The sequence below is a fragment of the Canis aureus genome, chromosome 13 (assembly GCF_053574225.1).
Source record: "Canis aureus isolate CA01 chromosome 13, VMU_Caureus_v.1.0, whole genome shotgun sequence".
Classification (NCBI taxonomy): Eukaryota; Metazoa; Chordata; class Mammalia; order Carnivora; family Canidae; genus Canis; species Canis aureus.
This window is the reverse complement of record NC_135623.1, coordinates 20,230,238-20,257,858: the sequence shown is the minus strand read 5'-3', so window position 1 is coordinate 20,257,858 and position 27,621 is coordinate 20,230,238. Positions and strand designations below refer to the sequence as shown.

Here is a 27,621-nt window from a genome sequence, read left to right as displayed (position 1 = left end):
ACCGTGACTGCAAAATTTTACTGCCTAGTTTACCAAATGTCCAGGAGGTGTGCTTGGGTTAATGGTTATCCCATTTCTGAGAAAAGAACACTTATGAGGAGCTAACGTGATGTGGCCAGAGGAAAGTCGCCTTTGAGAGGGTCAAATGAGATTAGAATCAGGGGGCCTCCATGCTGTCTGCCCCAGCTGCCTCTGCACTGTTCCCCACACTTGTCCCAGTCCACCATTCACTTGTGTCCTGGGCTGACTGTGCTGGCAGGCAGAGCACTGGCCTCACACTCAGGAGGCCCAGCCTCAGGGCTCGCTCAGGACATGTGAAGCCAGGCAATCACACTCTCTGTGCCTCAGATTCTCCTTCTGTAACGGGGGTAAACATTCCTTTGCCAAGTTCCTCCCAGGAATGCTCATTCATTCAGTCACTGATGCACTCAGCAAATGCTTCCTGAGCTCACGCTCTGGGAGGTCAAGGCAGAAAACTAAGGCAGTACAGGGAAACTTGCTAAGGCCTGTACTGAAAGAGTGAATAGTGGGCTGGGCCCATCCAGGGAAGGAGAAAACTACAAACAAGAATGGGACCCTGAAGGGTGAGTAAGAGTTCACCAGATAGAAAGTCCCCAGGAGATGGGTGGGGGCTACAGCTCATGGAGATCCTGTGAATATGCATCTGAGGAGGACAATTTAAGAGTCTGAGCTTAGGAAAAAAAAAAAAGAATAAGAGTCTGAGCTTAAGTCTGAGTAAGTTGTGCTGGCATGGTCAACATTGATCCACCAGTCAATATCTTTCCCATTTATCTGGTATCCAGACAGACCAACCAAGGAGGGAGCCTTTGAAGGTTGTAACAGAGCGACCTGTGTCCTTATGCTTCTAAAGAATGGGTCACAGGGCTGTGCCTGGTGGTGATGCCCAGTGAAGTCTTACTGATTGACGAATAAACAGAGGAAAATAGGATCACATTGGACCCATTGGTCACAGTCTCAAAGAGACTAGATTCAGTTTGAGTTGCCACATTTTATTTTTTTCACACTACAATAGTTAATTTTATTTGTTCAAGGCTCATATTGCAAGCATTAAACCAAGCATGGGCTTTGATTCTGTGAGCGCAGATTCACATATTTAGGAAGATAAAAGCAAACCGTGATCCACGTATATGGATGAAAAACTAAAGGCTCACAGTTAATCACATCATGGTTTTAAATTTCTACAGCCTAGAAGCTCACAGATCTTTTAGGTCTTTCTGGATGTCCCACAAGGTATCTGCACTTTTCTTGAGCTGGACAACCTCATCATCCTTCAGCTTCTGATTGATCACACTGGTTAAGCCCCGAGTGTTCAGGATACACGGAAGACTCAGGAAGACGTTGTTCTCAATACCATAAATGCCCTTCACCACTGTTGACACTGGATGAATCCTGGAGAGATTTTTCAAATGGATTCAATGAGATCAGCCACACTTAATCCAATACCCCAGTTGGTATATCCTTTTAGCTTGATGACTTCATAGAGTTGCCACATTTTAAAGGGAAAAGAGTATTTTTATTCCTGGATGCTTCTTGGTTCCATTAACAGGCCACAAGAAGGCAGAGGAGTGGGCACGGTCAGTCCCGAAAGTGGAAGCTTGAAGAGATGACTCCTGCAGGTAGAGAACACCAGGCATACCTGTTTCTGGGACTGATAACATTGCGTTGGATGCTGATGCAATGCATCACATCGTGTTGACTTTTACACCTCTATAAGAAGTGCACATCCCAGGCAACAGCTTCTGATTCTTAAATATTTGGTTGCTTTTCCCATTCAAGTGAAGGCACAGAACTACCCTGTTTGTTTTGGACGGACACATTGTGTAGCACAACTCTCTACTTGGAATGAGATATAAGTGATTCCGAGAAAGTGAGGTTCCTGACTGAGTACCCTGCATGGTATCGCCTCAAAAATGTCTCCTCAAGATTTGCAAGGGAGCACTCATATCTACTGTACAATTTATTAACCTTAATTGCTAGACAAGAAAACTAAGGCCCAGGGAGTTAGCTGAAGTTCCCAAGGTCACAAAGAATGTAAATGCCACAGGTAGGACCAGGACCTCAAGTTTCTACTTCAGTTTTCCTCATGCCTGACTATCATTTATTGTGTAGAATGGTTACTTGTGTTGACATGGTGATGCCCATGCTTTCATATATTGTCTACCTACATTTTTAAAGCGCCTTATCTTAGAGCACACACCATCCTCTGGATTGCCTCTCCAGCATCTTCTCAGGCCACCGTCCCACCAAGTGGCAGCTCCTGGATGCTCCACACTTTGTCCTGCCCCAGGATTTGACTTGCTGTTTGCTCTACCCGTAAGGCTCTCCCTTGCTCTTTGCACTGCCAGCTCCTTGTCAGCCTCCATCTTTCACCTCAAATGTCCTCTCCCACCAGAAGGCATCCTCCATCTCCCTCTCTAATCAGCCTCCCCTGAAGTCTCTCTCCTGACGCCATGCTTGCTTCCTGCCTAGAACTTCCTGCTCTGTGTGTTCATGTTCCTTCATTGTTTAGTTGCATCTGTCTGCCCCATAGAATAAAGGGTAGGAGCAGGTCTGTCTCATGCCCTGAGACATCTGGACCATGTCCTCCTCATAGTAGGTCCTCAAAACTGAGTTCAACGACATAACAGGGGCCCAACTGAGCAGATTTCTACATTGCACGGCAAGCTGGTGCTTCTCTCTCTCTCTCTCTCTCTCTCTCTCTCTGTCTCAGGACAACAGCTTTACAGCATAGAAAGACATCTGTGAGAGCAGGATAGATGGAGGGTTGATGACAGGAACCTGTAGAAGCAGGTTATCGAGCTCACGTAGGTGCAGGAAGAGGGTGGCTTGGGCTTAGAGTGGTAGCTCTGGGACTGGAGAGGGGACTAAGACCATGACTGTCTAAGGGGGGCTGGAAGAGGACAGGAGGACTTCCCAAGGATCTGCCTGGGTAGCCCCTTCTCTCTCGGGACCAGGGACTTAGGGCCTGGCTGGTACAGTGGGCTCTGGAGGGGCCTGGTATTCTCTCACATTTCTGAGGCAGTAGACAGGGAATCTGGACAAAGTTGTGTCCTGGGCCGCCAGTTCTCTTATGCCACCCACTCTGGTTTGGACTGTTCCTCGGCTTCCTGTACATCTGTGAGCCTGACTTCTCTAAATTTTGGTATAGCTGAGGGTGTCAGCATTCCAGGAGAGGGTAGGGCTTCCTGAGAGAAAGAGCTCAGGCACCATGTGGGAAGGAGTCCTGGGGCCTGCATCTCGAGCTTGGGGAGCTGAGGTCCATGCATGTTCCTTTTATCTGCCAGCCTCCTCTGGGAACCTCCCAGGCTGTGCATGACCTGATCATCTTTCCTCTACAAATCCCATGACCCCAAGTGTGTTTAATTTCTTCCTCCCGAGGATTGCAGAGTGGGCACCAACCTTCCTTGCCCGACACTTCCCAGACCATTGGTGCTGCCTGAACATGACCCTTCCCTGCCCTTTTCTTTCCTGCTGTGTCCTCACTCAGTCAGGCATCCCATCAACTTGGAATGAACACTGCCTCGTCCCCTACTCCCCTTTCTTACTTAAGCTGCTCAGTAAGAACACAGGGAGAACATAAGAAAGCTACTGGGTGGTCAGAAATTGGAGCTCAGATACATTGTACTTCTGGGTCTGTCGGGTTGTTCCTTTCTTTTTTTTTTCTTTTTCCTGTCCCTGGGGAAGCTTCTTTTCTAATGGTTTTCTTTTTCTGGTAGAACTCTGACTAAGGTAAATTTTGGTGCCAGGAATGGTTCTACGAGAAACAGAATCCTAATGATTTCTCTGAATTGACTCTGGATTTCTTGAATTGGTGCTTCAAGAGGATTAGTTGGAAAGACACTGATGACTCCAACTGCCAAAGGTAAAGAGGACACTCGTCGCTCAGAGTCTGATGTTGCAATATACAGGACATCACAGTGATACTGGTAATCAGAGACTTGTTAAAGGGAAGGTTCTGGTCAGTATATATTTGATGGCTTGAAACATTTTAGTCAAACTAAGGAGCATAAGAAGAGTGACTGGATATTCATGTTGTACTGGAGAGAGTGGGGAAAGGAAAGAGTAATGTGGAGGATTAAAATTCTCAGACCGAGGGCCACTTGGTGCCCGAGCATCTGGCTTCGGCCCAGGGCATGATCCCAGAGTCCAAGATCCTGTCCCACATTGGGTTCCCTGCATAGAACCTGGTTCTCCCTCTGCCTATGTCCCTGCCTGTCTTTTTGTGAGTCGCTCATGAATAAATAAAATCTTAAAAAAAAAAAGCAATTCTCTGAATTAGAAGATAACTGATCCAAGCTTCTATGTCTGCATTGAAGATCATCCTGACATGTAGCCACAGGCTTTAGGTAGGGCTCAGATTTATGAAACAAAGCCCGGAGATCAGCCTGCATGTGTATGAAGTAAAAGGAAAGTGAATTCCATAAGTTACAGCCTGTCATCCTTTACAATGAGAACACTGAAAAATGGGAGACTGACCATTGGAATAGGGACGTATGGGAATATGCCCATGGAGCCGGTGCCATCAAAACCCTCTATGCTACCGAGTCTTTTTAGCCAGTTGGGGATGGTATATCCATTATAGTTCTGCATTCCAGAACCAGATAAATAACCTCAGAGTAGGTTTGGGTATACAGCGGCAGCGAGGTGGCAATAACTTAAAGGGTTGAAGGAAGGCTCTCCAGGATGCTGTATATGCTTTAAATCAATGTACAATATATGGTGCTGTTTCTTCCATAGACAGGTTTCACTCATCGAGGATTCAGGGAAGGAAATTGGAACAGCACCACTCATGATTATGCCTAGCGATCGGATTAGCAACACTTGAGGGAATTTTCACTCCAACCATATGCTCCATGGCCCTAGTGGTCTTACTTTCAAAGGCAGAAGTGCTTCCACCAGGAGACACAAGAATGACTACATGAATACACTTGCTGGCCACATTGGGCTCCTCATGGGTCTGATTTCAGGAGTTACTATGCTAGACTGATCCTGATTACCAACGGGGAAATTGGCAGTTTCCTAGGCAACAAAGGCAAGAAAAACAAGAGTTACTTGGAGTGGAGGAAGTACATAGAGCATCTTTTAGAACTACCATATCCTGTCATTAAAGGGGAAAATGTCACAGGGCAGTTGAGGTTAGATTGGGAATGACCCAGAACCTTCAAGAGTGAAGGTTTGGGTCATTGTACAAGGCAAAAAAACAAAAACAAAAACAAAAAACAAAACAAAATCAAAACTGGCTGAGGTGCTTTCAGAGGGCAAATAAACTCTGAAATGGTTAATGGAATAAGGGTGTTTAATGCTAACGGTGGCTATGTCACAGGTTATAGAATAAGGAGTGTAGTGGTTTCTAGCATTTTCCCCTTATTTGTTACGAGTATGATTATGCATGTGTAGGTATGTGGGTCAGATTTTTCCTTCCTTGTCTTATAACCTGCATGTCAAATGTAACACAAATACTAACAGTTAACTTTGCATCATAGCATTTATGTTACAGCTTTTTGGGGAGAAGAGAGAAGACTCTCCAAAAACTTGGGCTTTGTTGTTGGGGAAAAGGGACTACACAGTTTCAATCATAGGGAGCTGAGTTGGTAGAAGCATGACTTTATTTTACTTAGTTAGGGACGAAGTATGATGTAAGGGAATGTGTGAATGCCAAGTGGACCAAAGGTGGACTGACATGTCTAGCTTTATGGGTGCACTTAGATTGGCTGGCATACCTCTGTTCAATTAAACAAAAGTCTAGTTGTTGCACTAAAAATTTGACAGGTATTGTTAACATCTGACTCAGTTGAATTGAAGAAAAGTGTATTTCCATGATAAATGAGGAGGCTTAGTCCCCTCATTGAATAGCCTTGAGAGTAGATTCTGAGAAGATGGAAAATGCAAGAGAAGAGATTATGCCTTAGAGCATCTACGTGCCTTTGTTGCGACCCAGTGAGACTCATTTTAGATATCTGATCTCCTAAAACACAAGATTATCAATTTGTGCTCTTTGAAGGAGCTAAGTTTGTGTAATATGGTAAAGCAGCAAGAGAAAACATTATAGGGACAGACAAGCAGGCAACAAGAAACAATGACAGGGAGAGGGCACACAGCCTGAGGGGCAGGTAGCTAATGCCAATTTACGTGGACAATCAGAGCGACAGCTCGGCGGAGTATGATAACGGACTAACAGAAGGAATCTTGGAAAAGGGTGAGATAGAGAAGTGCAGACAATCTCATGTGCAAGAGCAGGAGAGCAGGAAGGCTGGCAGGTGGGCAGAGGGGAAGCAGGAAGTGAGCAGAAACCAGCAGACAGGAGAGACTGACAGGAAGACAGAATGGCAGGCAGGAGGCCCTCAGGGCTCATCCTTGTCCCCACAAGGGTTAGAGGAGCTTCCTGAGATGCAGGTGGATCCCATTCTTGGACATCAACACAATTCTTGGAGTTGGAACAGGGATCCTGAAGGGATCTGGTGCCAGCTCAAAGCGGAGCAGGGTCAGGGCCACCGCCACCTTCAACTCGTTCATGGCAAAGTGCTGCCCGATGCAGTTCCTGGGTCAGGGAGGGAAAAGGAAGTGAGGAGTGGCCTCAAAGCCCCTGCCAGGAACAGTCCGTTCAGGACCAGCCTGCATGGGCCCAGCCCTGATCCCCTTCCCTGGACACATGCACATCTCTACCCCAAGCCTTGCTTTGTTAACACTCTCCCCTTGACCTCTGACAAAAGCCTACTCTCTTCCAGGATCAGCTCCTCCTCTTACCTCTGCTCTCAGCAGGCCTGAAACCCTGTTACAGGAGGGTCAACACTTTGAGCCTCAGAGCCAAGTCAAGTGATCACTACAACAGTTAATCATTAGGTTCTTTGCTCTCTGCACCAGCCATATCTGGTTTCACAATGTGGAGCCAGGCCAGACACCAGAGGGGGTGGGCTGGGCCACACTTCAGGTCCTAACCATATCCCATGAGCACACAGGGATCCAGATCCTCACAGAAATGACAGGATGGAGTTGGGTAAGGAAGTCAACAGGGAAGCTTCCTGTAGGGGCAGAGCCTTAGGGATGCTCAAGCTGCTGTGCCATTTGCCTTCCAGTTTGGGTCCAGACTCTTACCTTCCCATTGGCCCCTCAGTCAACCACTTCTACTCCAGAAGTGAATCGTTCAGCTACCGCCTCACCTGGACTTTTCTGTCTCCACCTCTTATCCCTCTCCTGATGCCCCACCCTTCCATGCTCTTAGCCTCCCACGTCTTCCATCACAGGTAGGCATGTTCACAAGGTTCAGCCTGGCATCAAAGCCCTCTCAGGGTTGTTCACACAGTCACCTGTCACTTGTCCAGCTGTCTCCCAGCTCAGCTCCTGCTGAGGAGATCCAGGAGAATGCTCTCCCTCCACTTCTGTCTGCTGCATTCTCAAGTCTAAGATAAGGCCAGTATGTCCTCATGAACACCCCCCCCACACACATCCACCCCTGTGTGCTATGCCTCTTCACTCGTGGACCCTGAATCACACGGTATTTTACTCAAGGACATGTCATTATCCAGACCAGGAGAGTGCCAGAAGAGGAACTTCCTACTGTGCGGTCAATTAGTAAATGAGTGAGGGAAAGAAAGAATCAATAGATGATGACTTTTTTGAGTAGAGTCATTCATTTTTTGACTGAGCATTCCCTGAGGCAAGGGCAGTATCACATCTCATAGCATAGGCTTGGCACAGAGTCAGGCTTAATGATTAGTCTTAGATATTGAATGATGTTTACTGAATTGAATAGGAAAGCAGAAAGGAATAAACAAAATCTCCATTAGTTCTAAGCTAGGATATGAGGTGTCTACCCCTCTCCTGAGACTCTCTACCCATCTTTTGGACTCAAAGTGTAAAATTCAGGTATGTAGAGCCCAGATCATATGCAATGATTTCACGACTGAGAAAACTGTCAAGTGTTCATTATCATTTCTATGTAGTCAAAATTCTGTTGAATACATGCAAAAATACTGTAGTCACAAGTTGAATACTTCTGAGGCCCTTAAGAGATTGCAGGATATTTTCCTCTGTAGGCTTAAATATTTCAGACATGCAGGCAACTGAGGATGGAAACACACGCACCTAGGCAATGGTGCAGTATAGGGGTTGAGTGGGGAGAAGGTCTGGTTTCAGAATGTGTGCAAAAGAAAACTTTGATTCCATCCTGACTTGACATTGATAACACTTGAAAACTGCATGTGAGAATGTCCAATTCAGTAAAGTCATCCTCATAAAGTGAAGAAATCACAAGAATGCCTCGAGCCATTGAATAGCCACTGACACTGAATTGTGGCTGGAGACTGAGTGAGAGCAATGGGTCAAAGTTTCCATAGCATGCAGTGATTACCAACTTTCTTTCATACATAGAGAGACACACCTCTTTGCCAGCACACCAACATGTCAGAGCATATCTGCAACACCCATGGAAATGTAGGAAGTGACAAACAACAGGAATGTTCCTAGTAAACAGCTCTCTCCTCCCATCCCAGTACAAGTGCCTCACCTTGATCCTCCTGAGAAGGGCAGGAAAGCATGGCTGTGTCGAGAGGCATCTGGTTCAAAGCGGGAAGGGTCAAACACCTGTATAGCAACCCCAGTATCAGGATACGTGGGGCCAGCTCCTTCTTCCTCTCAACCTCAGGACACACCCAGAAATGGAACAGGAGGAAGGATTGGTGTGCAGAGATTCCCCCATCCTATCCTCCCAAGGCCATTGTACCTCTGGGTTTGGCCACACATTCGGGTTGTGGTGAAGGGCATAAAAGGAGAGCAAGACTAAGAATCCTGTGGGGCAGAAGAGAGAAGAATGGTTATACCTGCCTGCGGGGCCAGGTGCTTGCTCACACAGCTTGGCAGCTACTATGAGAGTTGCTTCTCATCACTCTCAGGGGAATGATAGTGTAGCAGGAGAGGTGGGGCAGACATGGCACAGCACATGTGCCCAGATTAGTAGATATCCAGACCAGGGTGAGAAGCAGAAAGAACTGGAGGCTTATGTTAGAGAGCAGCTCAAGGGACAACTCACATTTACCAAGTACCATCCATGAGCTCTAGGGGAATATGCATTGACTAATCCATCTCACAACAACCCTCCAAGGAAGGCCCAATGCTCATTGTTCACATGAGCACCTAAGCCTCAGAGAGGCTGAGCAACTTGCCTATGACCACCCAGCTGGGATGTGGCAGGGCTGGGATTCAGAGCAGAGGTGAGCTAAAAGGTAGACTAGACCATGGCAGGGACTTCAGATGTGGTCACCAGCTGCTCTCTCCATCAACCTGAGGGCTCCCTGGGAGTGGGCCATCTGAAGAATGAGAGTGGGTTTCCTGATATGTTTAATGCACTCAACTCCGTAAGAGTGGAGGAAGAACTCTCCTTGCCCCAGTTCTTTCCCTCTCTGGCGCTCAAATCATGAGAATTAGAATTGTATGCTATTTCTGAAGCCCCTTCCTGAAGCCAACATCTCCTGGTAGAGAAGGTGCAATGTACTGAGTCATCATTATTTTTATACAAAATGTTTCTGTATTTACATGAGAGGGTAGAGAGAGCATGACCAGGGGAATGTCAGAAGTAAAAGCTGACTCCGCATTCAGCAGGGAGCCCCATCCCAGGATCCCAGGATCATGACCTAAGCCAAGACATACACACAACATCTGAGCCACTCAGGGCCCCTGAGTCATTATTTTAACTGCCAGGTATATAGATTTTGCAGTTGTCATCAAGGAGTTATCCTATTACTACATCAAATCTGTATGATATCCAAAAGGGGTATCAATGAAGACAGAAATCCTTCAGGAGTTGTGTTCCTGGAGTCAGGAATAGGATATATACAGCTTAAACTCACAAAATATCAGTGCCATCAATGGGAGGAATATAGTGTCATAAAATGATGGAACTCTCGGGGCTTGAATGTTTGTCGTGAAGAAGGATAGAAAGTTAGGATTTTAACCTTTGACATCTAAGAATCAGGACACATTTTTCATGTTATTTCGAGAATGAACAGATAGAGAATATTCTCTCTAGGTATGAAGGGGAACTTTCACTTATTTTATTTTTTTAGTTCTTTCTCATTGGAGTTCGATTTGCCAACATATAGTATGACACCCAGTGCTCCTCCTGTCAAGTGCCCTCCTCAGTACCCTTCACCCAGTCACCCCATCCCCCTGTCCACCTCCCCTTCCTCTACCCCTTGTTTCGTTCCCAGAGTTACGAATCTCTTATGTTTTGTCTCCCTCTCTAATTCTTCACTCTTGTTTTCCTTCCATCTTCTATAATCCCTTTCACTATTTCATATATAACTTTGAATGTGGCCCAACGCTGTGTCAAGTATTCTACAATCTCATCCCAACTATAACCTTGTCCCCACTTACTGCGGAAAATAAAGGGGCCACAGAGCTTCAGAACTGACCCAGGACATGTGGATTTCAGACATCCCATGAGTCCCCCAGGAGTGCTTATGGAGTGAGAGTTATGAGGCCATACCTCTGGGCAAGGAGCGTCCATCAGGGAAGGTGATGGGCTTGCTGAGCTCTCTGCCAACACCTGGAACTGGTGGATAGAGTCGCAGTGCCTCCTTGATGCACATGGTGGTGTAGGGCATCTGGTCCAGGTGCTCCCTAAACCAAGCTATCTTGAAGGGCAGGTAAGGCCCTGGCACCCAGTGTATTCCCTAGTCGAGGGGGCAGGGCCCTTTATCTCATGAGCACTCACCATGTGATGGAAGCACCATCCCCCAGAAGGCTCTGGATCTCCTCCCGGCATCTCTGCTGATGCTCGGGGTGTGTGGCCAGAGCATAGAGGATCCAGGAGATGCCACTCGCTGTGGTGTCATGCCCCTCAAACATGAATGTGTCCACTTCTGCACGCAGGTCCTTGTCAGACAAGCCCCTCCCATTCTCCATCTGGGAAGACCCAGAGAGAGGGCAGACTTTGAGATGGCACCCTTGTTCTGCTCCTGTGGGCAAATGCTCAGACCTCCCCTGCCATACTCACTTTGGCAAAGAGGAGGATGTCCAGGAAGTCCAAGTGCCTCTTGTTCCTGATCTTCTCCAGCTCTCCCTCGTCCTGTAGCTGAGCCTTCCTCAGCTTGATCACTCGGTCTGCCCAAACAGTGTTCCCAGGTGGAGTTGAGAGCTCTGGGTGCCCAGACATAGCCAGCCATAAAGCTCACCTGCCCCTGGGGCCCCAGTTACAGTGTCACCAGAGTCAGGAGGAGTTTGGCAATGGGTGTGCATGCCAGGGTGAGAGCTCTAGCACCAGGTATTTGCATGTAAGCCCTCCCCTCAGCAGCACAGCCCAAGAAGGCTCTGCTTGAATGTGGCTGGCAGGGGCGCTCGTTCAACCTTCACCCATGTTGTGATGCAATTGCTTCCTGCATTGCATCTGGCACCCTAACAGGTACACTAGGTGGGAATCCAGAATGGGTTTGTCCCAGGTTCTGGAGGGGCAGTGAGGGGCAGGCCTCTGCCTGAGGCGTCAGTGCCCATCCCTTTGCTTGATGAAGGAGGAGAGGTGCCCAGAGGGCAGAGTCCAACCTGTGTGTTCATGGGCAAGCTGGCAGGCCTTGTGGTTCCTGCGGCCTTCAGAGGTCAGCCAGTAGAAGATGTCTTTCTGGTAGAAAACATTCCTCACCCGGGCAAACACCAGGTTGTTCAGATCTCGAATGGCCTGAATGTAGGCCTGGGAGTTCCTGAAGGGAGATGAGGCAGAAGAGTCGAGGTGGAGGGAGGCATCTGAACTGGAGTGGAGTGGGGCTGTGGGTGGAGGTTTCCTCAGTCATTGGTGCAGGTGATCCTAGGCATCTGATATTTCTGTCTTATGCCCCAGAGACCCTCAGCCATTTATGAGGGACTTGGGCAGCCAGGCTTCTCCCTAAAGCAGGGGTCAGGGTCTGTGCCTAATGCAGGTTTGGCGTGGGCTGAATTTGACTGTGTCAGACCGGGGCTCTCTGCAGAATGTGGCTCTTTGGGTTGGTAAACATCCCAACTATTGGAACCGCCTCCAGATGAGTCCACACCAGTTGGTAGGAAATAGGACCCTGCCGCTATGCATTTCACTGACCTGTCTGCCTGGTGGTTGCCCTGGTAGCTGAATGCACACTTCATAATGGTGTCCAAGGTCATCAAGGAGACGTGTTCAAAGATCTCTAGATGTGAGTTCTGGGTGAGGAGTTCCTCCCACTTGTCCTGTGTAGAGGGGACACATTGATCCTTCTTTACTCCTCTGTAAGGCCTATGCTGATGAGGCTAGGCTCTCTCTCTGCTGCTCCACATATTCTGATGACATGTCCTCACTTTCTAAAACAGCTGTGTTTCATCGATTTCGAACCATAGAGCCGAATATTTGTGATATGTCGAGTATTTTCTCAGAAACTGTTGTTATTTTATTAAGAATGATCTCTTGAGGCTGACTTCAGTATAAGTTATGGCAATAACCACTTTTTAGCAGACTGTAGACATTGTCTCTCAGGAGATAAAGGGGGAATCTTTTCTGCCCTAGGAATGACCTACACAGAAAAATGGATAAGGTCCAAATTTAGGGAACAAGTGTCGAGGCAAGAGAAAGGTTAAGGGGCCAGTACAGGGGTTCCTAAGAGAGGAGTATCAAGGATGACAATTCCTCTTGTTCAGGAAAAGTCAGCTGAGTACAGTGAATGAGCAATAGGGTCATGCTCAGAGGTGATGTTCTGGCAGGACCCAGCCCTGGGGGTTGAGACCTGATCTGCATTTCCCTCCAGGGAGTAGCTAAAATCCATGTAGAATCCATCAGTCCAGGGTACGCCTCGGCGGCTCAGTGGTTGAGCAACTGCCTTCAGCTCAGGTCGTGATCCTGGGATCCAGGATCGAATCCCACATCGTGCTCCCTTTCATGAGCCTACTTCTCCCTCTGCCTATGCCTCGGCCTCTCTCTCTCAGTCTGTGTGTCTCAAGAATAAATAAATAAATCTTAAAAAAATAAGCCTTCAATCTCACCCAGGAGACCACCTGAGTGACATCCTGGGATGTCCCTGCTGCCACTGAAGCTGCTACTGCCCAGGCCAGCCAGGGGCGGCTTGTCCTATTCTCTGGGGGTACTGAATACTCTTCCTATCCAAGCCAAAGACATGCAAGTGGGAGGAGAAGGGACCCTGCCTCCACTGTGTTTCTCTCTCCTGTGGGCAGGGAGCAAAGAGTGGATGAAAGTGGGTGCCAGGGTGCTTTCCTGTCCCATCCGCCCTCCGGGGGCTCTGTCTCATTGCAGGGTGTAATGAGTGATTCCAGGGGCCACGCTAATGCATTTATGAAGGATACAGCTGTCTGAGAATGGACTTTGTGAACTGTGCTGTGGGTGTGAGTGTGCAGGTGAGGTAGTGTTCGACTGACTTACCAGCATCACTTGGACAGAGTCAGCCATGAGTCTCACGTAGGGCTTCAGGATGTCATAGTGGAAGGCTGGGGTCAGCATCCGCCGGTGCTGGAACCATATCTCTCCATTCAGCAGGAGCAAACCATACCCTGGACCACAGTGTGTTTGGGGGTGGGTGGGAAGGGACCTTGCCCGAGTTATCCAGGGATAATTTGGGAGGAACCCAGGGTGTCAGAAGAAGGGCATCTTTTGCAAAGCAGGAAGGGCCAGTGCATGTTAAGAAGGGGACTTCCCAAAGCCTGAGGCCAGGAAGTGGTTATGACAGCTGTGACATGGAGGTTGAAACAGAGCAGGGAGATGGATCGTACAAGGTCTTCAGTCAGAAGTCCGGCTGATTTTCTCTCAGCCTGGGAGAAGCTGAGCTACAGAGGGCTCCAGCACCATTTGGAGGGGGTGAGGGTTTTATAAGGAGAGAATGGGGCTCAATTCCGAGTTGAGTGGAGTCACTGTGGTGCTGGTGTCCTCTTGTTAGTCTGGGCCAAATGGATAGTGGGTGGCAATTCTACGCACACGGTGGACCATTGTCCTGGCTAAACGCACTTACCTATCCAGGGAGCCATGAGTCTGTAGGAGCCATCAGATTTTGGGTCTGAAAATTAAGAAGGACATGACAGCAAACTGGTGGTGACCAAGGAATTCAGGCTGGCCCCAAAGGCAGCTGTGGTCTAGATCTTTGGCCTCCATTCCTTGTTGATGATTGTCAGCTGGCAGCTTGTGTCAAGCCACTTCCCTCTTGCCTCTCAACCTGGACTCTATTTCTCTCCTGATAGTCATTTTGGGCACACGATGGAAGACTAAGTGTCCCATAGCAAAGCCACGTGGAGCAGAAATTTGAATCTGTGAGAAAGTTATCTTCTGTCCTCGGTGCAAATAGAATGGTAGTATTATGGTGATTTTTTTAAAATGATGGTTCAGTTCCTATATCCCAGCTGAGGCAATGGCTCGGGTGTGCAGGTCCACCCCAGGCATCATGGATAGGAATTTTCCTTCAGTCTAGGATCACACCACTGTGGTGAATAAAGATAGAGGCATAGGAGAGAAAACGGTAAGAAGGAATAAGGGGAAAAAGCAAAAGAAAGAACGACAGAAAGAAATGAGAGAGAAAGAATATGGTAATTCTTTTTTCTAATAAAATAATTTTGGGGGGAGGAGCAAGATGGCGGAAGAGTAGGGTCTCCAAATCACCTGTCTCCACCAAATTACCTAGAAAACCTTCAAATTATCCTGAAAATCTATCAATTCGGCCTGAGATTTAAAGAGAGACCAGCTGGAATGCTACAGTGAGAAGAGTTTGCGCTTCTATCAAGGTAGGAAGACGGGGAAAAAGAAGTAAAGGAACAAAGGCCTCCGAGGGGGAGGGGCCCCGCGAGGAACCGGGCTGAGGCCGGGGCGAGTGTCCCCAGGACAGGAGAGCCCCGTCCCGGAGACGCAGGAGCTGCACCGACCTTCCCGGGCGGAAAGGGGCTCGCGGGGAGCTGGAGCAGGACCCAGGAGGGCGAGGATGCCCTCGGGCTCCCCGGGACAGTAACAGACACCTGCGCCCCGGGAGAGTGCCCCGAGCTCCCTAAGGGCTGCAGCGCGCACGGCGGGACCCGGAGCAGCTCGGAGGGCTCGGGGGCGGCTCCGCGTAGGGGGCTGCGCGGACCCGGGAGCAGCTCGGAGGGGCTCGGGCAGAGGAAGAGGCTCCGTGCAGAGGGGCCTGCGCGGTTCCAGGAGCAGCTCGGGGGGCTCGGGGGCGGCTCCGCGGAGGGGGTTGCGCGGCCCGGGAGCGCGAATCCAACAGCGCAGGCTCCGGAGCACAGGGCGCCGGGACACAGCCCAGGATCCGGCCTCCCCCCGGACAGGCAGAGGCCGGGAGGGCCCAGGACAGCAAGGACGCTCCTGCCCCAGCTGAGCAGATCAGCGGCCCCGCCCCGGAGCCTCCAGGCCCTGCAGACGGAGAGCTCCGGAGTTCCTGCGGGGGCTGAATCCAGGTTTCCAGAGCTGCCCCGCCACTGGGGCTGTTCCTCCTGAAGCCTCACGGGGTAAACAACCCCCACTGAGCCCTGCACCAGGCAGGGGCACAGCAGCTCCCCCAACTGCTGACACCTGAAAATCAGCACAACAGGCCCCTCCCCCAGAACACCAGCTAGACTGACAACTTCCAGGAGAAGCCAAGGGACTTAAAGTACACAGAATCAGAAGATACTCCCCCGTGGTTCTTCTTCTTTTTCTTTTTTTTTGCTTTTTGATTTGTTTCCTTCTTCCACCCCCTTTTTTTCCTCCTTTCTTTTTCTTTCTCTTTTTCTTCTTTTTTTTTTCTTCCTTTTATCTCTTTCTCTTTTCTTTCCTTCTTTCTCTCCTCTCTTTTTCTCTTTTTCCCAATACAACTTGCTTTTGGCCACTCTGCACTGAGCAAAATGACTAGAAGGAAAACCTCACCTCAAAAGAAAGAATCAGAAACAGTCCTCTCTCCCACAGAGTTACAAAATCTGGATTACAATTCAATGTCAGAAAGCCAATTCAGAAGCACTATTATACAGCTACTGGTGGCTCTAGAAAAAAGTATAAAGGACTCAAGAGACTTCATGACTGCAGAATTTAGAGCTAATCAGGCAGAAATTAAAAATCAATTGAATGAGATGCAATCCAAACTAGAAGTCCTAACGACGAGGGTTAACGAGGTGGAAGAACGAGTGAGTGACATAGAAGACAAGTTGATAGCAAAGAGGGAAACTGAGGAAAAAAGAGACAAACAATTAAAAGACCATGAAGATAGATTAAGGGAAATAAACGACAGCCTGAGAAAGAAAAACCTACGTTTAATTGGGGTTCCCGAGGGCGCCGAAAGGGACAGAGGGCCAGAATATGTATTTGAACAAATTCTAGCTGAAAACTTTCCTAATCTGGGAAGGGAAACAGGCATTCAGATCCAGGAAATAGAGAGATCCCCCCCTAAAATCAATAAAACCCGTTCAACACCTCGACATTTAATAGTGAAGCTTGCAAATTCCAAAGATAAAGAGAAGATCCTTAAAGCAGCAAGAGACAAGAAATCCCTGACTTTTATGGGGAGGAGTATTAGGGTAACAGCAGACCTCTCCACAGAGACCTGGCAGGCCAGAAAGGGCTGGCAGGATATATTCAGGGTCCTAAATGAGAAGAACATGCAACCAAGAATACTTTATCCAGCAAGGCTCTCATTCAAAATGGAAGGAGAGATAAAGAGCTTCCAAGACAGGCAGGAACTGAAAGAATATGTGACCTCCAAACCAGCTCTGCAAGAAATTTTAAGGGGGACTCTTAAAATTCCCCTTTAAGAAGAAGTTCAGTGGAACAGTCCACAAAAACAAGGACTGAATAGATATCATGATGACACTAAACTCATATCTCTCAATAGTAACTCTGAATGTGAACGGGCTTAATGACCCCATCAAAAGGCGCAGGGTTTCAGACTGGATAAAAAAGCAGGACCCATCTATTTGCTATCTACAAGAGATTCATTTTAGACAGAAGGACACCTACAGCCTGAAAATAAAAGGTTGGAGAACCATTTACCATTCGAATGGTCCTCAAAAGAAAGCAGGGGTAGCCATCCTTATATCAGATAAACTAAAATTTACCCCAAAGACTGTAGTGAGAGATGAAGAGGGACACTATATCATACTTAAAGAATCTATTCAACAAGAGGTCTTAACAATCCTCAATATATATGCCCCGAATGTGGGAGCTGCCAGATATATAAATCAATTAATAACCAAAGTGAAGAAATACTTAGATAATAATACACTTATACTTGGTGACTTCAATCTAGCTCTTTCTATACACGATAGGTCTTCTAAGCACAACATCTCCAAAGAAACGAGAGCTTTAAATGATACACTGGACCAGATGGATTTCACAGATATCTACAGAACTTTACATCCAAACTCAACTGAATACACATTCTTCTCAAGCGCACATGGAACTTTCTCCAGAATAGACCACATATTGGGTCACAAATCGGGTCTGAACCGATACCAAAAGATTGGGATTGTCCCCTGCATATTCTCAGACCATAATGCCTTGAAATTAGAACTAAATCACAACAAGAAGTTTGGAAGGACCTCAAACACGTGGAGGTTAAGGACCATCCTGCTAAAAGATAAAAGGGTCAACCAGGAAATTAAGGAAGAATTAAAAAGATTCATGGAAACTAATGAGAATGAAGATACAACCATTCAAAATCTTTGGGATGCAGCAAAAGCAGTCCTAAGGGGGAAATACATCGCAATACAAGCATCCATTCAAAAACTGGAAAGAACTCAAATACAAAAGCTAACCTTACACATAAAGGAGCTAGAGAAAAAACAGCAAATAGATCCTACACCCAGGAGAAGAAGGGAGTTAATAAAGATTCGAGCAGAACTCAATGAAATCGAGACCAGAAGAACTGTGGAACAGATCAACAGAACCAGGAGTTGGTTCTTTGAAAGAATTAATAAGATAGATAAACCATTAGCCAGCCTTATTAAAAAGAAGAGAGAAGACTCAAATTAATAAAATCATGAATGAGAAAGGAGAGATCACTACCAACACCAAGGAAATACAAACGATTTTAAAAACATACTATGAACAGCTATACGCCAATAAATTAGGCAATCTAGAAGAAATGGACGCATTCCTGGAAAGCCACAAACTACCAAAACTGGAACAGGAAGAAATAGAAAACGTGAACAGGCCAATAACCAGGGAGAAAATTGAAGCAGTCATCAAAAACCTCCCAAGACACAAGAGTCCAGGGCCAGATGGCTTCCCAGGGGAATTTTATCAAACGTTTAAAGAAGAAACCATACCTATTCTCCTAAAGCTGTTTGGAAAATAGAAAGAGATGGAGTACTTCCAAATTCGTTCTATGAGGCCAGCATCACCTTAATTCCAAAACCAGACAAAGACCCCACCAAAAAGGAGAATTACAGACCAATATCCCTGATGAACATGGATGCAAAAATTCTCAACAAGATACTGGCCAATAGGATCCAACAGTACATTAAGAAAATTATTCACCATGACCAAGTATGATTTATCTCTGGGACACAAGGCTGGTTCAACACCCGTAAAACAATCAATGTGATTCATCATTCAACAAGAGAAAAACCAAGAACCATATGATCCTATCATTGGATGCAGAGAAAGCATTTGACAAAATACAGCATCCATTCCTGATCAAAACTATTCAGAGTGTAGGGATAGAGGGAACATTCCTCGACATTTTAAAAGCCATCTACGAAAAGCCCACAGCAAATATCATTCTCAATGGGGAAGCACTGGGAGCCTTTCCCCTAAGATCAGGAACAAGACAGGGATGTCCACTCTCACCACTGATGTTCAACATAGTACTGGAAGTCCTAGCCTCAGCAATCAGACAACAAAAAGACATTAAAGGCATTCAAATTGGCAAAGAAGAAGTCAAACTCTCCCTCTTCGCCGATGACATGATACTATACATAGAAAACCCAAAAGCCTCCACCCCAAGATTGTTAGAACTCATACAGCAATTCGGTAGCGTGGCAGGATACAAAATCAATGCCCAGAAATCAGTGGCATTTCTATACACTAACAATGAGACTGAAGAAAGGGAAATTAAGGAGTCAATCCCATTTACAATTGCACCCAAAAGCATAAGATACCTAGGAATAAACCTAACCAAAGATGTAAAGGATCTATACCCCCAGAACTATAGAACACTTCTGAAAGAAATTGAGGAAGACACAAAGAGATGGAAAAATATTCCATGCTCATGGATTGGCAGAATTAATATTGTGAAAATGTCAATGTTACCCAGGGCAATATACACGTTTAATGCAATCCCTATCAAAATACCATGGACTTTCTTCAGAGAGTTAGAACAAATTATTTTAAGATTTGTGTGGAATCAGAAAAGACCCCGAATACCCAGGGGAATTTTAAAAAAGAAAACCATATCTGGGGGCATCACAATGCCAGATTTCAGGTTGTACTACAAAGCTGTGGCCATCAAGACAGTGTGGTACTGGCACAAAAACAGACACATAGATCAGTGGAACAGAATAGAGAATCCAGAAGTGGACCCTGAACTTTATGGGCAACTAATATTCGATAAAGGAGGAAAGACTATCCATTGGAAGAAAGACAGTCTTTTCAATAAATGGTGCTGGGAAAATTGGACATCCACATGCAGAAGAATGAAACTAGACCACTCTCTTTCACCATACACAAAGATAAACTCAAAATGGATGAAAGATCTAAATGTGAGACAAGATTCCATCAAAATCCTAGAGAAGAACACAGGCAACACCCTTTTTGAACTCGGCCATAGTAACTTCTTGCAAGATACATCCACGAAGGCAAAAGAAACAAAAGCAAAAATGAACTATTGGGACTTCATCAAGATAAGAAGCTTTTGCACAGCAAAGGATACAGTCAACAAAACTCAAAGACAACCTACAGAATGGGAGAAGATATTTGCAAATGACATATCAGATAAAGGGCTAGTTTCCAAGATCTATAAAGAACTTATTAAACTCAACACCAAAGAAACAAACAATCCAATCATGAAATGGGCAAAAGACATGAACAGAAATCTCACAGAGGAAGACATAGACATGGCCAACATGCATATGAGAAAATGCTCTGCATCACTTGCCATCAGGGAAATACAAATCAAAACCACAATGAGATCCCACCTCACACCAGTGAGAATGGGGAAAATTAACAAGGCAGGAAACCACAAATGTTGGAGAGGATGTGGAGAAAAGGGAACCCTCATACACTGTTGGTGGGAATGTGAACTGGTACAGCCACTCTGGAAAACTGTGTGGAGGTTCCTCAAACAGTTAAAAATATACCTGCCCTACGGCCCAGCAATTGCACTGTTGGGGATTTACCCCAAAGATACAAATGCAATGAAACGCCGGGACACCTGCACCCCGATGTTTATAGCAGCAATGGCCACGATAGCCAAACTGTGGAAGGAGCCTCGGTGTCCAACGAAAGATGAATGGATAAAGAAGATGTGGTTTATGTATACAATGGAATATTACTCAGCTATTAGAAATGACAAATACCCACCATTTGCTTCGACGTGGATGGAACTGGAGGGTATTATGCTGAGTGAAGTAAGTCAGTCGGAGAAGGACAAACATTATATGTTCTCATTCATTTGGGGAATATAAATAATAGTGAAAGGGAATAGAAGGGAAGGGAGAAGAAATGTGTGGGAAATATCAGAAAGGGAGACAGAACGTAAAGACTGCTAACTCTGGGAAACGAACTAGGGGTGGTAGAAGGGAAGGAGGGCGGGGGGTGGGAGTGAATGGGTGACGGGCACTGGGGGTTATTCTGTATGTTAGTAAATTGAACACCAATAAAAAATAAATTAAAAAAAATAAATAAAATAATTTTTATTGGTGTTCAACTTACCAACATACAGAATAACACCCAGTGCTCATCCCGTCAAGTGTAATTCTCACAGATGTTTGAGCATTCCAATTGACTATTTGGCCCGCCGCTGGCTCTTAGGCTGGAAGGATCACAGGTAGAGGTTCAAATATTGATGGACTGAGGCAGCGGTCCCTCCTGGACTGTCACAGTGCACCAGGAATGCATCTAAGAGGGAAAGGCCACTCCAACTGAAGAGAAGTTTAGCTCTCACCTGATCGCCCCAGGATCATCCTCATGTAGTCTGGATCATAGACTACGAGGCTAACTCTGCTTCCCCATAGCCAACGAGGACTGGCACAAGGGTATTTCTCTGTCCTTTTCTTCAGCTCTTGCAGCTCCAGACCCTTTTGGAACTGTACCAAAGGAGAGACAAATCAACAAAACCTTACTTTCTCATTATGTCCACTGCTTGGAGTGGTGGTAGAGGGCAGGATGGCCCTATGGAAATAGTTCTGGATATTGGCAGTGATTAGGAGTTTGGAACTGTCTGATGAGCTAGCTCTGATCAGGATCCAGATTCATGGAACTTATGTTCTAGTGGGAGTGGAGGTGGGGGACATCCTTGGTCCATACACTGAGTAGTGTCCTCCAGTTACTTGAGGAGGCTACTCTGAGCTCTCAGGTCATTTCCATCACTGGGACCACCCTTCTCCTTGGATGCAGTGCAGGGACTCCCTAGTGGGAGCCTATATATAAAGAGTTATTTATTTATTACTGAGCAAACAGAGAGAGAGGCAGAGACACAGGCAGAGAGAGACAGTCCCTACAGGCAGCCTGATGCGGGCCTGAATCCCAGGACCCGGGGATCACGACTTGAGTCAAAGGTAGACTCTCAACCACTGAGCCAAGCAGGTGCCCCTAGTGGGAGCCTCTTATGTCAAAGTTATGTTACCTCATCCTCCAGGATCCCCTCAAGATTGTTTAGCAGAGGCCTCCGGGGGATCCTGTTTCAGCAGAGTTGCCTGCCTTCTGTCTGATTGCTTACTCTTCAAGCTTCCAGAAACTCCTGCTCCTGGGGAGTGTCAATAGTTCCTCTGGGGTCCCGATGGAGCTAAACAGTGCTCTGCTTGGCTCTTCCTCTTTCTGGGTCATTCTGACCCCCACTGATCTGACGGCCCTCAAGAAAACCTCTTGGGACTTCCATCTCTGCCTGAACGGGGCTGGCCAGGGCCCGGTGAGACTCTGGTAGACAATGTGCTCATGTTAGCCCTGTAGGCAAATACTCCGTGTACACTGGACTTTATTCAGGCTGTGGCCACTCATGCAGGCAATGCTCCATTATAACTGTTCTCACCTGGATCCTTCTGGGTGTGTTGCCACCCTAAAAATGTCCCCATGAGAAACCAGGAGAAACAGTGGACAGAAATAAAGGGGCGGCACAGGCACTCCATCGTCAGGGGCTGTAGGCTGTGCTGTAGGCTGTGCTATAGGCTGTGCCTGAGGCGGAAGGGATGACCCGGGGTCAGAAAGGACTGTTGGGTCATGGATTTTGCACACTGTGAAGGAAGTGCTCCTCTTTCATAATTCTGACCGATTTCAGCCCTAGTTACTGCAGCAAGTTTGCTAACCTACGAACATGTTTGTCCTTCATGAGCATTACTATGACCTTCAAGTTTTATAAATTAGAGTGTAACTGTGCCAGGCAACATTCAGAGATTAGTAAATCTCCCATGAGGCTATACTCCTCATCATGATCCCCATTTTGCAGATGAGGAAACAGAGGCACAGAGCAAGTTCATTTGAAGTAAGTGGCAGAGCTGGGATAGAATCTAAGTACCTTGGCTCTGAGCCCACATGCTTCCCTGTCCCACTTATCACTTGTCACCTGGCCTGAAAGATTAGCTTTAACCTACTACATGTGGCAATCTACTCCTGGCTTAGCCAATAACAGAGGTACTGAGTAAAGAAAGTCTCAGATTTGCAAGAGCAAGAAAATTTGGCTGCACTCTGTGTTCAGCTGGCCGAAGCGGAGTAACATGAGTTACCTAAATGAACTTGTCTGCTTACTGACTCTCCATACCATCCACTGAATGGGAACAGCAGTGGAGGAAATTTTAGTGGTTGTTCAATTGAATCCTAGCTCAGAATTGTGACAAAAGGTCACAATTTCTCAAAATGGACAAAGACTCTGGAAATCATTCAAGCAACAGTTTTTGGGAAGAAAGTGGCCTTTGGCTGTCTCCCTGTGGCTGACATGAAGTTTCTGTCTTTGGCTTCACTTTTTTTGTAATTGTTTGGCCTCCTCCTCTGCAACACCTCTGGCTACTTCATTCCAACACACCACTAGACAGCCTCCCTCCTCACGTGCTCTCCCCCCTTGTTGGTGCCCCCTCTGCGGGACCGGTTTTGACAAAGGTAGAGAGTAGGCACTGTCTCCAATGCAGCCTCTAGCTGCTTATTCCTCTTCACAGCACAGCCTGTTCAGGAATCTCTTAGGGATCAGCCCTGTGGTTGTCACTGTGGTACTGGAAGAGGGTGTCATCTGCAGCCCAAGGAGTTCACAGTACCAGGGTTTGGGGTAGGAACTGGGAGGGAAACCGTTTCGGTTACTGGTGCAACTCACTGTCAGTACTCTTTCCCTGCCCCAACCTGGAAACTTCCTCTCATGTGTTCCAACAACTTGTTGGGGTTTTAGCCTTGAAGTCACTAGTATGGAACATCCCATAATCTCGGGCATAGCAAATCAGTTGGTCCCTGCACCTGACTGACATCACCCCCCCATCCAGTAGGTGAGCCTATTTTCCTGTGACCTGACACCTGATTATTGTCTATGTTCTCCCTTGGCCATGACCGCAGTGCTGTATATTCCCAGGCCAGCCAGGACCAGGACGAGAGGATGGGATTCAGTGGCTAGGGCAGGGAAGCATCAGGAAGTGTGTCTGGGAGAAGAGCTGGGGCTGCTCAGCCTGGAGGGGGAAGACTCAGGAAGGAACAACTACTCTTCTCAAGGCTCAGGGCTACACCACAGCCTGCACATCTCCCTAAACAAGGAGGATCAGACAGACTTGATGGCACCAGCACAGGCTACCTTAAATTTGAGGAGCTCCTGGAATTGGGGTGAGGAGCCAAGAACTGGCAGATAAGCTGGATGTTCCCCTGAACCCTGTGCAGGTCTCCCACAAAGACTCTGCGGGATGGATCTACTGACTGGGATGAAGCTCCAAAAGCCGCATCCCGCCCTGCCCTCCCTCTCCCAGTCCAGCCCCTTCCTACCTCTTGCCTGTGCCCGAAGAACCAGTGGGAAGGAGGGGACGGGAACTGCTGAATAGCTTTGAGCAGCCACTGCCTGTGCCAGTAGAACTGTGCTGCCTTGAGCAGCAACAGAGCCAGGCCTAGCAGGGAGGCGACTTGCAGGAACCCAGACACAGTGTCCAGGGGTCTGGTGAGGCTCAGTAGAGAGACACTCATGGTTCAGGGGCCAGTGGTTTGCTGACTCTCCCTGACTGTTGCTGAAATCCTCTGAGCACCTGGCCTAGTCCATGAGGGGAGGATGGCCCTGCCCACCTGGAGGGGGAGCAAAGGGTGAGGGCAGAGCTTAGACTGGGATTCCAGAGTTCATTGAGTCCATCTTAGGATCCATCTTAGGAATCATTAAGAAGAAAGCTTTCTCAGCAGACAGTGATAATGCCCAGGTACTTTCCTACTTGCCCTTCTCCTCGTTATTCATCAATATTTCAGGGGCACCTATTTTGTGCCTGGCAGTGAGCTACGTGCCTGACCACAGTGGCCAGCAAAACAGACATGAACCGTGACTGCAAAAAATTTACAGCCTAGTTTACCAAATGTTCAGGGGGTGTGCTTGGGTTAATGATTATCCCATTTCTGAGAAAAGAACACTAACAGGGAGCTAAAGTGATGTGGCCAGAGGAAAATCGCCTTTGAAGGGCCAACTGATATTAGAATCAGGGGGCCTCCATACTGTCTGCCCCAGCCTCCTCTGCACTGTTCCTCACACTTGTCCCAGTCCACCATTCACTTGTGTCCTGGGCTGACTGTGCCGGCAGGCAGAGCACTGGCCTCACACTCAGGAGGCCCAGCCTCAGGGCTCGCTCAGGACATATGAAGCCAGGCAATCACACTCTCTGTGCCTCAGATTCTCCTTCTATAAGGAGGGTAAAGTGTCCTTTGCCAAGGAATTCCTGGGAATTCCTCCCAGGAATGCTCATTCAGTCAGTCACTGATGCACTCAACAAATGTTTCCTGAGCTCACAGCTTGGGAGGTAAAGCAAAAAACTAAGGCAGTACAGGAAAACTTGGTAAGGCATGTTCTGAAACCATGAATAGTGGACTGGGCCCATCCAGGGAAGGAGAAAACTACAAACAAGAATAGGACCCTGAAGGGTGAGTAGGAGTTCACCAGGTGAAGAGTTCTTGGGAGATGGGTGGGGGCTACAGCTCATGGAGATCATGTGAATATGCATCTAAGGAGGACAATTTTTTTTTGAGGAGAACAATTTAATTTCTCAGCCTTACTTTGTTCCTGATTTTCTCCCTCCAAACCCACTCCAAGCTCATAATTCAAAATGGAGACCAAGATGTTTTCATGAGGAGTTCTTTGGAAGGCAGCATTTGAGGGGCCTCCCTCTTCTGCTCTGTTTCTCACTATCTACCTTATTATTCCTATGCCCTCCTCCTGTGGCTGACCTTGCAACAGGAGATGCATTACACAACCTGTGTGGTCAGATTTCTTTCCATTTTTCCCCTTAATCCTTGGCTCTTCTCCAAACCCCAGGACACGTAACCACTTTACCCATGCCTCTCAACTTTCCTGAGTTCCGTGGATACTTTCCCACCCTCTCTGGCCTCAGACCAGAGACTCTGGATCCTCTTTCCCGTACATGGCCCAGCACCAGCTCTGCATGTAGCACATGGGGGGGGGCAGTTGTGGAGAGAGGTTGGACGTGGGATCCCCTCGGTTACAATTCTGAGTGTCACTCCATGTTTTCCTCCATGAGTCCTTGGTTTCCTCTATAGAACTGAGTAAATAATGCTGGTCATAACTGGTATTTAGTGAGCAGTTATCATATTCTATACAGTGAGCAAGGAACTCCCTTATGTTTTCTCCTACACCAACACTAAGAACAGATTTTTTAAAAAATCTTAATTCTCAAGGTGGTGAGGCTCCCCTCTTTGGGAAGGGAGTAGGTTCAGGGTGTTCCAGGTCTTTTATGATGTGGAGATTTGAATTCCAGCCATGGGTCTGACATAAAATGGACAGCTCTGGCACCAGGTGTGTCCACAGCTTGAGCACAGATGGAGTGAGGGCAAGGATCTGATATAGACCTGGGACACAGGAGGGGAGATTATTTGCTCTCTTTTTTTTTTTGTGTGTGTGTGTGTGTGTGTGTGTGTGTGTGTGTGTTTTATTTTATTTTATTTTTTTTAATTTATTTTTTATTGGTGTTCAATTTACTAACATACAGAATAACCCCCAGTGCCCGTCACCCATTCACTCCCACCCCCCGCCCTCCTCCCCTTCTACCACCCCTAGTTCGTTTCCCAGAGTTAGCAGTCTTTACGTTCTGTCTCCCTTTCTGATATTTCCCACACATTTCTTCTCCCTTCCCTTATATTCCCTTTCACTATTATTTGCTTTCTGTGAGGGCTTCTTGAACAGCGGTGGGTGCAATATCACCTCCTCCAAACCAGAGAGTGGGGTGACATCACTATTCCCCTCCTCCCCACCTCAACTCCCCACCCCCCATCCCACCAACGTGGTCAGACTTCAGAGAGAAATACCGTGCCTCCAATGGAGGCAGAGGCGCTTGCGCCCAACACTGCCTCCTGGACCTTGAAGGGTCGTGTTACCTAGGGCAGCTGACTGTGAGCCTGCACAGTGGGCCTCTCCCTCAGAAGACCAACATAGGCCCCCTGCATGTGACATGTCTACTGACCATAGAGGGCTCCAAAGTATCAACTTCAGTTCTGGTGTAAATAGGATCAGGTTTTCTTTCTTTTCTTTTTCTTTCATTTTTTTTTGTTGTTGTTGTTGTTTCCTTTGGAATTGGGATTACAGTGTTTTGTTTGTTTTCATTCTTTCTCCTTTCTCTTTTTTTGTGGATCAGGCTTTTTGCCGTTTCTTTTTTCCAGGCTTATTTTAAGAAACAAATCAAAGCACATCTAGTTAATGTACAAATACTCCCCACTGCAAACAAGGTGGCACTCTGCAGAGGACTGACCTGTGGGAAAGAGGAGCCAAAATGTAACAGCAGAGTGCACGTAGCATACAGCAGAAACACTTCCTGAAGTGTGAACAGTGTATGACACCTTCTTAATATAGCATTCATAGGAAGATAAAACATGCCGAATTGGAATTCTCCCCCAAAGGAAAGGTCAAGAAGAAATCACAACCAGGGATTTTCTCAAAACAGTTATAAGCAATATAACTGAAGAAGAATTTAGAGCAACAGTCATGAAAATACTATCTGGGCTTGAAAGAAGCATAGAAGACACCAGGGAAACCCTTGCTGCAGAGATAGAGGACCTAAATACTAGTCAGGATGAAATCTAAAAATACTATAACTGATATGCAAAACTGACTGGATGTAATCAAAATGAGGGTGAAAGAAGCAGAGGAACAAATGGGCAATATAGAAGATAAATTATGGAAAAGAATGAAGCTGGAGAGAAGAGAGCAAATTATTAGATCATGAAGGTAGACTTATGGAACTAGCGATTTTTTAAAATAATAAATTTATTTTTTATTGGTGTTCAATTTGCCAACATACAGAATAACACCCAGTGCTCATCCCGTCAAG

General features: G+C 46.9%; 1 protein-coding gene across 6 annotated transcripts; it reads right to left on the bottom strand.

Moving 5' to 3' along the window:
• Window positions 1-989: 989 nt before the first annotated feature.
• Window positions 990-24,359, bottom strand: LOC144282018 (cytochrome P450 4A11-like). Of its 6 annotated transcripts, none has more exons than XM_077845065.1 (13): window positions 24,077-24,359; window positions 21,075-21,216; window positions 13,968-14,012; window positions 13,385-13,512; window positions 12,080-12,204; window positions 11,554-11,708; window positions 11,012-11,118; window positions 10,730-10,920; window positions 10,502-10,635; window positions 8,741-8,805; window positions 8,525-8,601; window positions 7,326-7,418; window positions 6,248-6,559 (listed from the first exon to the last, which is right to left on the bottom strand). In XM_077845065.1, the coding sequence occupies exons 1-13, from the start codon at window positions 24,269-24,271 to the stop codon at window positions 6,391-6,393; spliced, it is 1,626 nt and encodes a 541-aa protein (XP_077701191.1). In that variant the 5' UTR covers window positions 24,272-24,359; the 3' UTR covers window positions 6,248-6,390. The 6 variants fall into 6 exon arrangements, 5 of the variants coding, with proteins under 5 accessions (XP_077701193.1, XP_077701196.1, XP_077701191.1 ...); XM_077845069.1 differs by lacking the exon at window positions 24,077-24,359 and adding an exon at window positions 21,756-22,007; XM_077845067.1 differs by lacking the exons at window positions 6,248-6,559; window positions 7,326-7,418 and adding an exon at window positions 990-1,631 and having other exon boundaries at window positions 24,077-24,356.
• Window positions 24,360-27,621: the final 3,262 nt, after the last annotated feature.